Genomic DNA, 15,417 nt, shown 5'->3' on the forward strand with positions numbered 1-15,417 from the left:
GAAAATGTATAAAAAACAGGAAATTGTGTGGTTTTCACTCATCTACTTCTGTGTGGATGCAAGGGGAGGCCACAGGTTGACTTGCTTGAAGATGTCTTCCTTAGTTATGTCTTTACAGTGCTTTTTCAGACAGGGTCTGTCACTGAACCTGCAGACAGCAGTTTTGGCTGGACTGGCTGCCTGGGTGCCCTGCTCCTCACCACCAGGGTTACAAACACTGGGTGCCAGAGATCTCAGCTCAGCTCCTCATGCGTGTGCAGCCAGTACATTCTTGACCCATCTGGCCAAGAATGGAATGCTAAGCAAATGAGTTCTCTCTCAGTATGATTTTAATTATTTTAAGCAGCATTCTTCAGATTCTTTCAATTTTGGTAATTTTAATGGTGATATTCACTTAGAATTAGTTAAAGTATAGGAGCGGATGCTTCTCATTACTATCTAGAATAGAGAACAAAGTTGTATTTGGATATGGTTTTTAAGTGTGTGTGTATGTGTGTGTGTGTGTGTGTGTTGCATATGAGCAATGAAGGTAACTTTTAGAACAACAATGAAATTCATTCATTTGCTCGATGTTACTAAAAGATGCTTTCCCTTTTTTGCAACTTGCTTTTGAAGTAATGTTTAAAGTATTTTGATCAAATTTCAAATTGGGCTTTTTGAGTTCTTTCTATAGAAGTGAGAAGATGGTCTTGATATTTTAGTGTAATGTAGTGCTTGTGTTTGATTGTAAACATTGTAGTGCAGTGGACATTATAGGACAAAGCAGCACATGTGACTATAGAGTGTATACAACTGCTGCTGGGGTGTGTAGTGTAACAGAGTGATTGGGTTTTGTTTAATTTTTATTTTCATGTGTATGGGCATTTTGCCTGCAGATATATGTCTGCACTGCATGTGTGGTAGCAGAAGTCACCTTGTCAAGGGTCCTGGAAACTGTCTTGGAGTGCTCATTGTTTTCAAAGCTGGCAAGAATGAATGTGTTGCTTTCTCCCTGTACCAATAGTACTCCTCATATGGGTCCACCCAGGTGGGCAGCTCCTTTGACAAGCCTACAAGATGCAGGACATTAGGATCAACTGAAAATTGTTGACACAAATTCATCTATAAGCCTGTCTTTTTGATGTTTTTTTTTTTCTTTAGATAAAGGGTTTTTATATTTCTCTGAAAGTAGTAGAGTCAGTTTCTAGCAAACCTTAACTGCTTCTTTTTGCAAATTACCATGTTTTGACCCGGCTTTGTGAAAAAGATGAAATAAATAGGAGCAATGTCCTCTTTCCCTTTTCCTCCCTGGTGCTGCTGTTGTAGTACTGGGGATTGAGCTGCTGACAGGTTCTGGCCGAAGCTAAGGGGATTGGTGAGCCTTGCCTGGGTTTGTTAGGCAGCTGGGTGTTCAGGTAGTCTTGTCTAGCATGGGCAGCTCTTTCGTGATTGGACAGCTCAGTGTTCCAGAAGACTGGAGGGAGGCTGAGGGAGGGAGCTTGGCATGGAAGCAGTCTGGAAAGTCGGGAGAATATGGTGATGATGCTTGGGGTGATTCTTTTGTCTTTTTGTCTTTTGTTTAAAAGATTGTTCATCTTGCTATGCATTTTTTTCTTTCTAAAAGAATGGAAACCAGATTTTTTTGCCCAATTATATATTTAAAGACAAAGTGCATGTGCAAGCAGGAGTGGCTTTGTTGCATACATGTGGTGGTGATTTTGGCAAGTTGGCCAAAAATGCATTGCAAGAGCAGTGGCCTTCCTGGTATCAGAGTGGCCTACCTGCTTTGTGTGTAGATGGAGTTACTTTCTTTGTTATATGTGTGATAATTGATTTTTTTTTTTTTTGCTTAATGTTTTTAGAAAATCAAATTTTAATTGGTAGAGTGTCAATTTCATTTATATTTTATACTTTTTTTTTTTTTAAGAAAAGCACATTCTGCAAGGTATTAAACGTATTCTCTGCGTTGTCCCAGGTGTTACTCGGTTTGCTCTTGTGCTTGGAGATCCAACCCCCAGGCCTTAGGCCAGGGATCTGCCAGTGAGCTCCGCTCCTGGTCCATCCAGAAGGTTTATAGTTAACTTTTACATTGAGGTTTGTGAAACGTTTGGAGCTGTTTTTTTGTATGTTATGAAGTGTAGAAGGTATGGATGGTGTGGAGTTTAGAAGGCTGGAATTGCTCAAAATACATTTTTGAACTTTACCTTGAAAGAACAAATATTCAAAGTGAAATTGGCCTATTTACCTTTTGGTTGTGTTTTTAAGAAAAAGGGCTGTCATAAAGTGTATGATTTATATTTCCTTCTTTTGCAGCAGTAGTACTTTTGTAAAATAATATTTGTCATTATACAAATACAGCAACTATGGCTATTTGGGTTATGTTTTTCTGTATAACACTGACACTCATATTTAACTGTTGAAAGCAAATTATAAGATAAATGGGATTATATTATATACTCTCTTTTGCAATGTACTGTTAATATGATACCTCTCCTGATCAACTGACTGTCCACTTATTTCTTTTAAGTAGATAAGTTATTCCATTGTGTATAAACTATAAAATGATGTACCTAATCTTGTGTTGGTAAACATTTAGCTTTATACTGTTGTAGTAATCATCACATGTATGTGTATAGATACCTACTCTGTGGAGATGTGAAGTTTTTAGTAATTGTATTAATTTTAATTTTACTTAGGATGAGAAAACCAAATGCAATAAATATGCTGATGAACTTGCAAAAATGGAGCTGAAGTTGAAACAACAAATGGAAATTGCAGAAAATGTAAAACTTGAGCTAGCTGAAGTAAAGGATAGTTACAAAGTAAGTATTTACTTACAAAACTTATAGTTACAAAGTAAGTTTGTACATAGGCTTGGCTCATGGTGCTTAGTGAGCCTGGGCCTGGTCAAAGTGAGGTACCTTTAAGCCATTAGCCAAGCACAGTTCCCATATAGATATGCTGGATATTTAATTACATACAGTTTATTCCCTTGCCTGAAAAAATGGCCCCCCACATGCATTGGTTAATGTGGCTTTAGTCTTTTGGATTCAGGTGGACTTTGAAATTTACCTTTTGAAAAAGTTTTTAATACATATTAATTATATAAAATAATAGGCTTCAATATATTTTCATGTATCTGTATGATGATATATTTTTATAATATTCTACCTGATGTATACTGCAAACTCCCACAGATACCCTGTTTAAATAGGTCACTTCTTTCATGCCCCGTCCTGTGTCTGCCACCTCCTTCCCCAAGGTGCGTGCTTTTCATTAGTGCTGCTTTGAGGAGCTTGGATGAGAGGTTACTTACAGGAGCCTAGACAGTGTAGTAGTGACTGTACCACTGAGGAAACCATCTGTCCTTCTTCCAGCAGCTGTTAATTACGTATCAATCCTCAGAGAAGTGTGAGGCCTCGTTAGATTACACCCTCCATGATGGAATGTGGATGGCTCAATCTTAGGCAGTCGTATGCAGGTAATCAGGTTTGCTAAGAATTCAAGGGTCTAAAGGCCATGTCACTCCCAGTAGACAGCATTCCATAGACTCTTAGATTCTTTGTGGCCTTTCTTCTTCAGTAGTGTTCCCTAAGCCTTGGATGAAGTGACATAGATGTTCATTTAGGGATAAGCACTCAGTAGTCATCTAATGTCAGCACTTTTGACCAGTTCTCTAACTGCACAGAGAAGCTTTCTCTGATTAGCTGACTATAGCACTAATCTGTAGGCTTGAACACAATAGCGGGCAGCTTGACAGATGTACATACGTCATAACTATTTAGCAGTCATCCTGTTCTCCCTAGCCGTGGGCTTTTGACTAGATGTACACCACTAGATAGATGGGAGTTCCCTCCAATGAATACTCCAACTAGGAAGCACTCCCCCTCCCCCAGCCTCCTTATCTGTTGCTGTGAAAGCCAGTCACCCTGGAAGAAGTTCACATCTCAGTTCTAGCTTGGTTTCTTTAAGTCCTGTAACCAAAATAATGTGGTGTCTTAAGTTGTAAGGTCTTTTCCTTCCAGTTTGGATACATAGCCAATACCGGTGGCCATAGATTCTTTTGTTTTGAACTGGCCAACAACCCAGAGGAAGTAATCCATTCCAAAAAAACATATCTTTAGAAACAATCGTTTCATTTTCTTATTGTATCGCAAATGTGTATGTTAAATTATTTTGGGACTTTACCTTTTTTTAAATGTGTGAGTGTGTAATTGGTATATTTATTATCACCAACTTGCTAGCTTTAAAATTTATCATAATACTGTGAAGTGGTATAATATTAATTAAAGAAACTTACTTTTATCAGTGTAATATTACAGCTCCAATAATAAATTGTATCTGTAAGAATGTTAGGGAAAAAATGAGCAAGCTACCTGACTAGTAAGTCAAAAATATTATCCTTTTAGAATAAAATGCATGTGATTTATTATGATTATAATTTACTTATTTCTGTGATTGAAGACTGGTGAGTTTTAAGAAATTTAATTTTATCTAGCAAATTTGTGTGTGTGTGTGAGGGAGAGAGAGAAGGAGGGAGGGAAGGGGAGGGGAGGGGAGAGGAGAGGGACAGATGGACACACACACACAGAGAAGAGAGAGAGAGAGAGAGAGAGAGAGAGAGAGAGAGAGAGAGAGAGAGAGAGAGACAGACAGACAGACCATAGCTGTTTCGGGGAAGAATTGTATCTGTAGTGGAGTAGATTAGACTTCAGTAGTGCCATGAAGTCAGGTTTTAGAGGTCTAAAATAGTATTTGGGTCTTACATAATATTGAGAATTTTCTAGGAGAAAAGGAACTCAGTGAAAGTAGGTCCTTTTCAAAATCCTTTGTAAGCCCTAGAGAGGCTTTACGAAGGTAGTGAGGGGTAAAGCTGGTCCATTTGCTCTTGGATACGTTTTCTATTATTATATGTATGGCTGTTTTGCTTGCATGTGTTATCTGTGCAGTCCTTGTGTTTCTGGTGTCTGTGGCAGCCAGATGAGTACATCAGATCCCAAGAATCTGGAGTTGTGAGCTGCCACATGGGAGCTGGAAATTGACCTCTAGGGACTTTTATTGTAGACTAGGGACATGAACTTAGAAAGATTGATCTGAAACACATCATTAGGAAGAACTATTGCAGTAATTGAGTTTGTTATTGTTTGCTATTTTGTTTAAGATATGCCCCCCACCCCCACCCCATGTAGCCCTAGCTGATATAGAGCTTTTGTGTAGACCATAGTGGTCTGACCCACAGAGATCTGCCTTCTGCCCCTCAAGTTCTAGGACTAAAGGTGTGTTCTACCATACTCAACAAAGAGTAGTTTTAGTTGTACCCATTAGTGCTTGTGCTCTTATAGTTGATCAGTGGGTAGTTGTTGAATGAATGACTGATTCAGATTGAAAATGTTGGGGAGTGAAGGGAGTGCTTGTAGTTCTTAAGCTTCTGTTACACTACTGATTCTGATGGTATCTGTTAACTAAGAATGTAAGTGAGGAACATTTTGTCTTTACAGTGCAGGAAAGACAACAATGAAAACATTATCTCCCATTACTTAAAATAACAGGTTTTGTAGCAAGTGTAATCTTGACACTTGGAAGTTTTGGTATAAAATTATAGATCATTCAGGTCCTACTTGAACTAAATCTTAAGTTCCTGGTTGGCCTGGAACCCAGGGAGAGACCCTGATTCAAAATGACAACCGGCAGACTTGGAACCTGGGAATGAAAGTGGTACATGAATTAATACTTGTGGCTTATTATTGGTTGAGAATGGAAGAAAGTTTTCAGAAACAAGATAGACAAAGGGCAGTGAAGAATGGTTATAAGATGTCTTTATTTGTGGCTGGGAAGCAAAAGAAGAAACGGAAAAAAAAAAAAAAAAAAAAAACCAAACCTGGCATTAGGATACCAGTATTGGTGCACTTTTACATAAGCCAAAGGAGAAATTTTAAAGATAAGGGAAGCTGCCTCCAAGCTGGAAGAATATTTTGGAAGATTGGGCGGAAAGAATGTAAAAGCTAGAGGAAGACATGGAGTGAGTTACAATGAGGTCCTGTAGACGTGCCATCACTGTCGGACTCAACTCCATAGCACTTGAGATTACTGGCATACGACTGGCACAGTATTGGGCCTGTCAGTCCCCTGTCATGGGAGGAAAAGGGTCCAGGACCTAAAGACAGATAATGGTAGCTAGGAGGGAGGGGCACATAAGGCCTCCATCCCTCTCTGAATACTCCGGTACCAAATTGTTGTTGCTAGGAGGGAGAAAGAGAATTTATTCAGTGGTGTAGCAACTAGTAAGGAACCTATAACCCCACCCAAGACCCTGTAAGCAACTCTGATGAATTAGGTCATCAGTAACTGTGAAAGAAGATGAAGGGAAGAGGATAAGGATCACTAGGACGAAGGGAAATAGGAGAGGACAGAAGGAGGAGCATATGGTAAATACTCACTATGGATATTGTATGTAGTTGATGTATTAATACATTTTAAAAGGATAAGGGAAGCTAGGTATGGTGACCCACACCATTGGTGCCTGGAGGCTGAAACAGGAGAATTGAGAGTGTGAGACTAGTTCTAGTAAGCCTGGCTACATAAATCCAGAAGTAGAAAAAGAGAAGAAATTGGTCTGTAATGGCAACTAATACAAAGATTGAGAACTGAGGAAAATAACTGAACTTGGTGATTATCTTGATAGTAGTATAGGTTTAAGTGGATCTCATGTGTGAGGAGAAAATAGATAGTAAAAATATTAACGATAATCTCTCTTTCTCTTTTTAAATTCAGCTTCAGTTGGCAGAGAAGGACAAAGAAATTGATGGTCTGGCTGCATATTTGGAAACTCTCTCAAGGGAGAAGGTACTAAGCAATTCACTCATTGTGGATAACCTATAACCAGTTTTTGCTTTCTTTTATCTGACTTCTCTTTGAAAGCTTCATGTCTTCAACTGTTATCTCCCTGGTAGTAAACAGGAAATGAATTCTCATTTCCAGATTTTACATCTGCCAATTTTTGAGAAATATGTTGAAAATTGCTAGTGTGGTCTCCATCATATATTTTGCATTTGACAATGATCTAAGTTTAAAATATTCAAATTTAGGGAAGAAGTGAATTTTTAATTGGGTATTTGTTCAAACTGAAAAAAAGTGAATCTGTTAATTAAATGCAAAGAATTGATACTGTTTCTTGCTAATATAAAGTTCAGGCCTTAAACCAAACTAAAATTTTGACAACTTGTGTCTTCTGTGTTGATTTGATGCTTGCTAGTGTGTACAAATGTATTTAAAGGCAGGTGGCAGGATTTGGTGGTGGAATAAAATGTGCAGCAGTTGGAAGATCTTAAGGAGTGGAGATCTTCAGGTTGGATGGTGTTACTCTGCTACAGAATGGAACTCAAGAGCTTCGCTTCCCTAGTTGTCTTTTGTCATTCTGTCAGGAAAGCTCTCTTGTCATCTTGTATTGATGTTTGTATTTGTGGTTTGACAGTAGTCTGCTAATCCACTGGTGTCCAGCAGTCAGTTGTGATGTTACTGTGAGGTAGCATTGCTATCCATTATAGGCTAGCAACTCAGTTGCCTAAGCTCGCTTCTACTGCAGGTCAGTTAGGTACTACTATTAAACTTACCCATAGGACCTGTACTTTTACTTCATAATATTTCCATAATTTTTATAGGCAAATATATTTGTATATATTTTATGCTTCTTTGTTAGGTATCTGTTTCTTCTACTTGACTGCATGGTCCATGAAGAGTACAGATTATACCTGTTTTACTCATTGTATTTGAAGTCCCTTTTACAATACCTGCTATTTGAAGTCAAGCATTTGTTAAATGGATAAACTAATGGAGCAAATAAAATTTATAGTATTTGCCTTTGAAAAGATTTGATGGAAGAAATACACTGAGATCAGTAGCTTCATTGTCAGTTTTAAAAATGCCAACCTTTATCAGGAATGTTGTGTTGAACACTTGCTACCTGCTTTCATTTACTACTACTACTACTACTACTACTACTACTACTACTACTACTACTACGACTTCTCCTCCTCCTCCTCCTCTTCTTCTTCTTCTTCTCCTCTTCTTCTCCTCCTCTTCTTTTCTTGTTGTTGTTGTTGTTGTTGTTGTTGTTATAAAACTTTGAACTTACTTTTGGTTTCCTATAGTATGGCATTGTTTCTATCACTTTAAAAGTTTTTAAGTATTTGCATTGTAATGTCAACCAACCTGTTTAATATATAGTTCAAGTGTATTTCTAAGAACTCTAAAACTCTCAAAGCTTCTGAGATTAGTACTAGGTTTTGTTAGTCATCATTGACCCCTAGGTGTACACACACTTGCCTAGAAGGTAGCAGGTGGTCAGTAGCAGTAGTCGAGTGAATAAGTGCTGGTTCCACTGCTGTTGGTGTTTGTTTTTAAAGACTCATTTGTTGTATGAATGAGTTCTTGCCAGCATGTATGTGTGTGCCTATGTCCAGTCCTATACACCTTCTCGTTGGTTTGTTTAAGGGGGAGGAAGTAAAAAGGAAGCACCTATAGACTAGGGGAAGATGGGATGGAGGCAGTATAGGAGGAAGTGTCCCTTCCCATAGAACTGGGTAGTACAGGTGGTTGTTAGCTTTTCTGTGAGTGCCAGGAACTGAACCTGGATCCTTGGCAAAAACAACTATTGTTAACCCTCAAGCCTCTCTTTACCTCCTCCTGCTTGAGGAGACAGGTTTCATGAAGTAAACCCAGCCTGGCTTTGAACTCAATATATAGTCCAGGCTATCTTCAAACTCTGGTGATCCTCCTATCTCAGCTTCCTGACAACTTCTTTTAGAAAGCCTTTTTATTTGTTTTTAATGTGTTGTCTGCATATGTATCTGGGTATTGTGTGTGTCTGCTCATAGAGGCCAGAAGAGGGTGTTGAATCCCCCAGGAACTAGCGTTTTAGACAGTTAGAGACTATGATGTAGGTGGTAGGAATTGTATCCAGGTCCTATGGAAGAACAGCCAGTGCTCTTAACTGCTGGGCTCTCTCTCCAGCCTATAAGTCTTTTTTTCTTAAAAAACAATTAGCAGTTTTGCTAAGACTTACATTTAGATTATCTGTATGGTTTTGTAGATTAAGGACTGCTTCTTTGGACTGCCATAGTTTTAAGCCACTAGAGGGAAATTAGTGGATTCCTAAGAAACTTAATCTTCATAGCATTTCAACTTGAGATGGTGGTCTCTAGCTATATATCCTCTACCTCCCAGGTACTAAGTGACTATACCATATATAAACATTTAAATGTTAAAATCTCTTATAGAAGAAAATGGTGGCTTAAGAGAAGAGGTAGACTGAATCACATGATGCTTGAGGCCTGAAATCTTACTTGTTTAGGGGTCTCTCTCCCTCTTTTTCCATCTTCTTTTCTTTTCCATCCCTCCTCCTCCTCATCCTCTTGAGAGTTTTTTGGATGGTGCTGAATCATCAATCAGAGCCAAATACTTCTGTATTTAGAAGACTAGAGTAGACAGGGTTCTACTATTAAACTCTGTCTTCAGCTCTGCGACAGGAGTTTTCATTAGAACCCAGGCATGCCTTGAATTAACTTTTTCTGTCAGGCTTGCCTCAACCTTGGAATCCTCCTTCCTCTACTTCTCAAATGCTTGGATATTGTTTTTAAATATTGGCAGTTTAAGACATTCTATTTCCATCTTAGAATCATTTCTCAATTCATGGAGAAGCCTGCTGGACTTTTTAAAATTAGTATTTCATTGTATCTGCAGTTACTTTGAGGGAAATTACTACTGTGGAAACTATTTTCTGTCTGCATACTCGGTATGTGTCCCTCCATCTGTGCTTCTTTTATCACACTCAGTATCGTTCTATTCTTAGTGCATAAGCACTGTGCATCTTTGTGCTAACTTTCTAGGCACTTTCTCTCATTGATTTCACTAACTAGAGCTATATTTTCATTCTCTTTTTGTTGTATATATATATATGGATATAACTGACTATGTTGACTTTGAATCTTGCAACCTGCTAAATTCACTCATTTTCCTAACTCCTCTGTTGTATCTTCTTAATGTATGTACAGTTGGATACTCTGAATAGAGACAGATTTCCTTTTCAGTCTATCTGCCTTAATCTTGTCTTAGTCACAAGTTAACATTAGTTGTGGTGAAGAGAATTAGGGAGTGCAAATCCTTTACTTACATTTTATCTGCAATAGAATCATTTGATTTTTTTTCTACTTTATATACTTTATGAGATATTTTTCAAGTTAGGGAAATTATTTTTTATTATAGCTTGCTGGATTTTTAAAATCTTTGATTAAATCTTGGATTTTCTTCATACATTGAATATTTTTTCCTTCTTTTATTCTATTAGCATGATTTTTTTTTTTTTATAAAAAGATGTTTGTCATTGTGACATGCTAGAGAAGTGTTCTGTATTTGGGCTAAGTGTTTACATTATCCTCATAGAACATTTGACTGCTTTGCTTACTTGTCTTTGTTTTGTTAATTTTAGGATCTTACAGAGAGTTTAGAAGATCAAAAAGGAAGGAAAATGGAAGGCCAGAGCCCCCAACAAGTCTCAAGGTGTCTCAACACATGCTCTGAGCAAAATGGGCTCCTTCCTTTGCTGTCAAGTGCACAGCCAGTCCTTCAGTATGGCAACCCTTACACAGCACAGGAAACAAGAGGTTAGTCAGGTATTTTTTTGGGCATGGGGTTAGCTGACTCTAAAACATTCTTCTTTTCTTTCTAGGGAATTATGAGAGCTGAGGGTATAATGCACTCTGATAAATTCTTGTAATTTTCATTTTAATGTTTAGTTTTATTACTGACATCTACAGGTGATATATCATGAAGAGTCTTACTTGCTTATCACATACTCAGTTTTTAGAGTTGTGGGCTAAAAATAAAAACATAAGAAGCAGTCTTAGTTTGTAACCAGCCGGTGTGTGCTACCATGTCCACGTGGCCTCTGTGGCTCTTCTTCCCCTATAGTGCCAAGGCTCCCAGGCCTTTGGGTGCTTCAGGAAAGCACCTTCCACTGAGCCACACACCAAGTTCCTGTTTGCTTCTCTGTATCGTCATAACTACATATAGAGTTGTTCATTTCTTGTACTAGTTTCATCTAATTTTCCCCCTAAAAGTTTCTTTTGTAATTCTTACTACAGATGGAGCAGATGGTGCTTTTTATCCAGATGAAATCCAAAGACCACCTGTGCGCGTCCCATCTTGGGAAGACAATGTTGTCTGTAGCCAGCCTGCTCGAAACCTTAGCCGGCCGGATGGTTTGGAAGACCCTGAGGACAGCAGAGTAAATTGAGTTTTAATTATTTGAGCCTGTCTGCTTTTGTGCTTTTTGGGTTAGGTGGAGTGTTAAGGCTGTATGTCTAGAAAGACTGAATTTGCCTTTGCATGTTTTTGTCTTCCTTTTTTTTTTGTTTTGTTTTATATTAAAATATATATATATATATATATATATATTAAATATATTTAAGTATATTTAAATATATTTTATATATATATATATATATATATATATATATTTGGAAGCAGAGGTAGGTGAGTTTCTGAGTTCGAGGCCAACCTGGTCTACAGAGTGAGTTCCAGGACAGCCAGGGCTACATAGAGAAACCCTGTCTTGAAAATAATAATAAACAAATAAAACAAAACAAAACAAACAAAAAAGTGTTTGAAAGCCCAACCAGTGCTGGGCAGTGGTGGCGCCTGTCTTTAATCCCAGCACTCAGGAAGCAGAGACAGGGAGATCTCTGAGTACAAAGCCATCCTGGTCTACAGGACAGCCAGGGCTAAACAGAGAAACCCTGTGTGTGTGTGTGTGTGGGGGGGGGGGGTGGTGGGAAGCAGGGGGGCTGTAGAGGGGTAGTATTTTTTTCAGACCGAACACTTTAGGGTTTAGATACTAAAGATTAAGTTCAGAGGATGATTTGGCTGTATCAGTTATCAGTATAACCCTAATGATGGCTTTCTAAGTAGCTACTTACAATCCTTTGTGGTCTGCTGGACTAGTAGAAACAAAGTATGAAGATGCAAAGATATTATGTAAAGCAGAGTACTGCCATTTCTAGTTTTATATTTATATCCTGTAATTTTTTTCCTTTCCCTTTTTTTTTTATTTTTTGTTTGTTTGTTTGTTTATTTGTTTTTGGCTTTTTGGTTCCTGGCTGTCCTGGAACTCACTCCATAGACCAGGCTGGCCTCGAACTCAGAAATCCGCCTGCCTCTGCCTCCCAAGTGCTGGGATTACAGGCGTATGCCACCCCGCCCGGCTTTATCCTGTAAATTTTAAGGTAAATTTTATTATCTTTATCATATAGTTTTCTTCTTTTTTGAGAAATTCCTTTTTAGACATCCTTAATGTTTACATGATGTTTCTTTTTCTAGTAGCAACATAAAAATGATGATAATTAAAGTAGCTTATATTTTTAAGATTATTATTTTGTTTTTGAGACAGAATCTTTCCACATACCTCTGGCTGTCCTGGAACTCAATTATAGACCAGGGCGTTCTCCTACTCCTAGAAATCCACCTGCCTCTGCCTCCCAAGGCTGGGATTGAAGGCGTAAACCACCATGTCTGGCTAAAAGATTATTTTTAAGAGATTTTTCCTCATTTAATGAATACAATTTCTTAGAACAGCTCTTTTGGGGGGGGTGGGGACTCCCTTTTTCATAACAGCTCTTAGATTTTCTGTGCACTGAGATAAATTTCAAGGAAATGGTTTATCGTGCTCTTTGCAAGTACAGTGGTATCATGACCTGTTTCTCATTTAATATAGTTTGCTGCATTTAATTGCTATTAACCTTTGCAGAAACTGATCAGTGTTCAGACAGGCATGATTTTAGACCTAGTGTTCAACACTCATAATGGAGAAAAATGTATTTCTTCCTCCTGCCTTTTGGCCTCCTGTGTCCATTATTGGGAATAATTAGGAAAACTGTCAGAACTTTTGTAGCCTGTTTAAGGTCTCTAGTATTATCTTACTGCTTTTTTTTTACAATTTTACATTCTGCATATTTAATCTGATCATTCTTGGCATAGATGTTACATGTGACAAGCCTTTCTTTTCCATAACCATGTGCTTCGGCTTAATTAGCAGAATGTTCTTTCTGGTCTGTGTGCTTTGCCCTCCTGCAAACCCATGAGAAACAGTGTTAGAGTCTTGGGCTCATTTGCTGAGATGCTTAGATTGGCTAATGAGATAGAAGGGTTCTTACTATGCATGCCTGGAGTATTTGTATTTTATAAACTGAAAATTTTTCTGTACTTTTTATTTACATCTAAGATTTCAAAATTTCTTGTTCTTTAACAGCAAAACCATTTGCAAATGAGGGGTGTTATTATGTAGTTTTAGTAAGAATAGGAAAGTAGATTTGCTGTGTGAGTGGTTCATGGTCACAGTGCCCTAGTACTGGATGCTTTGGAGTCAAAGTTGAGCTGTCCTGCTCTTTAGCCTATGCTGCTGCCTCCAGCTGCCACTTCCTCTCTTGTACTAGAAACTGGTGGCTTTCAGATACCTTCGTAAGTCTCATTTACCTAATAATTGTAACAGTATTACAGGGAATAAACGTTTCTCTAGCTCTTTGCCTGCTGAGCCCTAGATACATAAGTCACTTGTTTGGTGGATTGTCAGCTTTGCTAGTTGCAAGTGGAAGAAGCTGAGGTACTGATTAAGTAGTTAGGCCTAAATCTAATATACTAATATATTTAGTAACCTTTAAAAATAGCATGTCTGAATTAAAAATTTGTGTTTATTTTTAAATAACCATAGTTACCATTGAGATGTGTGTGATTATTGGCCACTGTAGGGCTTTTTGAGCTTTGGAATTACATTGGACAAGCTAATTGCATACTTCACATTAGTTTTTATATAGCAGTATGGCATTTCAGCAGTGCCAAAAACTCAGCATCTCAAAGTTAGGGTGTCCTGGAAAATAGTTTTAGCACTATCAAGAGCTGAAACTGAACAAGTGTTGACCTGGTTCTTCACTGCTATCTGACAAACACAGGATTAAAATCCAATAGAAACCATATGAATTTCAGTGGTACCCCAGGTTTTAGAACTGTGATCTAAGTCTTTGCTACTTAATAAGTGTGGTTTGTATATAAGCTGTGGTGCTGCCTCCGGAATTCCCAGAAGGGGAGACTTTCCTGCCTCCAGCCTTCTGAGAATCAGTGGATATGTGGTAGTCACTGTTACAGGGGCAGCGATCCAGACTTCTAATCCTGTTGTTTAAGACTCATCTCCTTCCCACTTACATGCATTTTTCTTCTTCATTCTTATTCTATTACGGTGTTTTATTGCAGCTTTCTAAATGAGTCTTTAATAATGAACCCCTCAACTGAAGATAGTTTTATTGATATACATTTTTCTGTTACAATCTTAGCATTTCTTATAAGAAGTGTGGTTCTCAGAGAGTCTTATGACTCACACTTTGAAAGCATCAGGACTGCTCTCTGTTTGTCACAGTGTACTGCTTGTGGCTTCATTTTAAATTGGCCATCACATTAAAAGTACTTGTTCTAGTGTGAATACAAAAATGATATACAAAGCATTCAATTTATTTTTACTGAGTAGCCAGAAAAGTACTATCAAGATTCCTTTCTAGATCTTTGTTTCTCTTGACTAGGCAGAAATAGATTTCCCTCCCTTTCTGGTTTTACTTTTGTTCTTAACAGTACTATGCTGTTTAGAATTTAGGTTACCTTAGGATGGTAGTACTGGGCAGGAGCTTTATTAACTACAGTTCCCCATAGAAAGTCTGTAGCTGGTACACAGCAGTCACAGAGTAGCGCAGTTATCATGGAGTCGGTTTGGAAACATTTATTGGAAACTCTTTTGTCCTTTACCTTACCCCTCCCTTCTGTTCCTTTACCCCAGGAAATCCTTCCTCTGCTTCCTTTGTGACCTGCACCTGCCTATTCTCGCCACTCAGTTACATAAACCAGGCTATATCCCACAAGGCCTTTGGATCCCCAGCAGGTTTCAAAAAGTTATCACTATTTTAGCGTGCTTTTACGTTTAGCATGGAAAATGTGCTTGCTTCCTTCATTGCTGGATAATATTCCATCATCTGAATATTCCATATACATACTTAGATATATTTTTATTTTTTGCATATGAGTGTTTGCCTACATGTATGTCTGTGCCCCTTGCATGTGCCTGGTGCTAGCAGAGGCCAGAAGTAAGCACTGATCCCCTGGAACTGGAGTTACAGGTAGTTGTGAGCCACTATGGGGGTGCTGGGAACTGAATCTGTGTTCTTTGCAAGAACCAGTGAGTGCTCTTAACCACTGAGCCATCTCACCACACTCTTTATTTTGCATATTTTATGTCTTCTTTATTGGATTGCATCATTTTCCCCATTAGGCTACTGTGAACAGTGCTTTTCTGGATAGTGGGTAGAAGTCTTTGTTGGGATAATGCTTCTTTTCACTTTCCTGGGCAAA

General features: G+C 38.2%; 1 protein-coding gene across 2 annotated transcripts in view; it reads left to right on the forward strand.

Moving 5' to 3' along the window:
• The window catches only part of Tax1bp1 (Tax1 binding protein 1), a 56,309-nt gene that overhangs the window by 34,814 nt on the left and 6,078 nt on the right, over positions 1-15,417 (forward strand). For both annotated transcript variants that reach the window (XM_052173754.1, XM_052173755.1), the window contains exons 13-16: positions 2,676-2,801; positions 6,751-6,822; positions 10,463-10,637; positions 11,118-11,260. In XM_052173754.1, the coding sequence (XP_052029714.1) occupies positions 2,676-2,801; positions 6,751-6,822; positions 10,463-10,637; positions 11,118-11,260 (516 nt within the window). The remainder of the gene's footprint in view (positions 1-2,675; positions 2,802-6,750; positions 6,823-10,462; positions 10,638-11,117; positions 11,261-15,417) is intronic.

Source organism: Apodemus sylvaticus, chromosome 2 (genome assembly GCF_947179515.1).
Source record: "Apodemus sylvaticus chromosome 2, mApoSyl1.1, whole genome shotgun sequence".
NCBI classification, from domain to species: Eukaryota; Metazoa; Chordata; class Mammalia; order Rodentia; family Muridae; genus Apodemus; species Apodemus sylvaticus.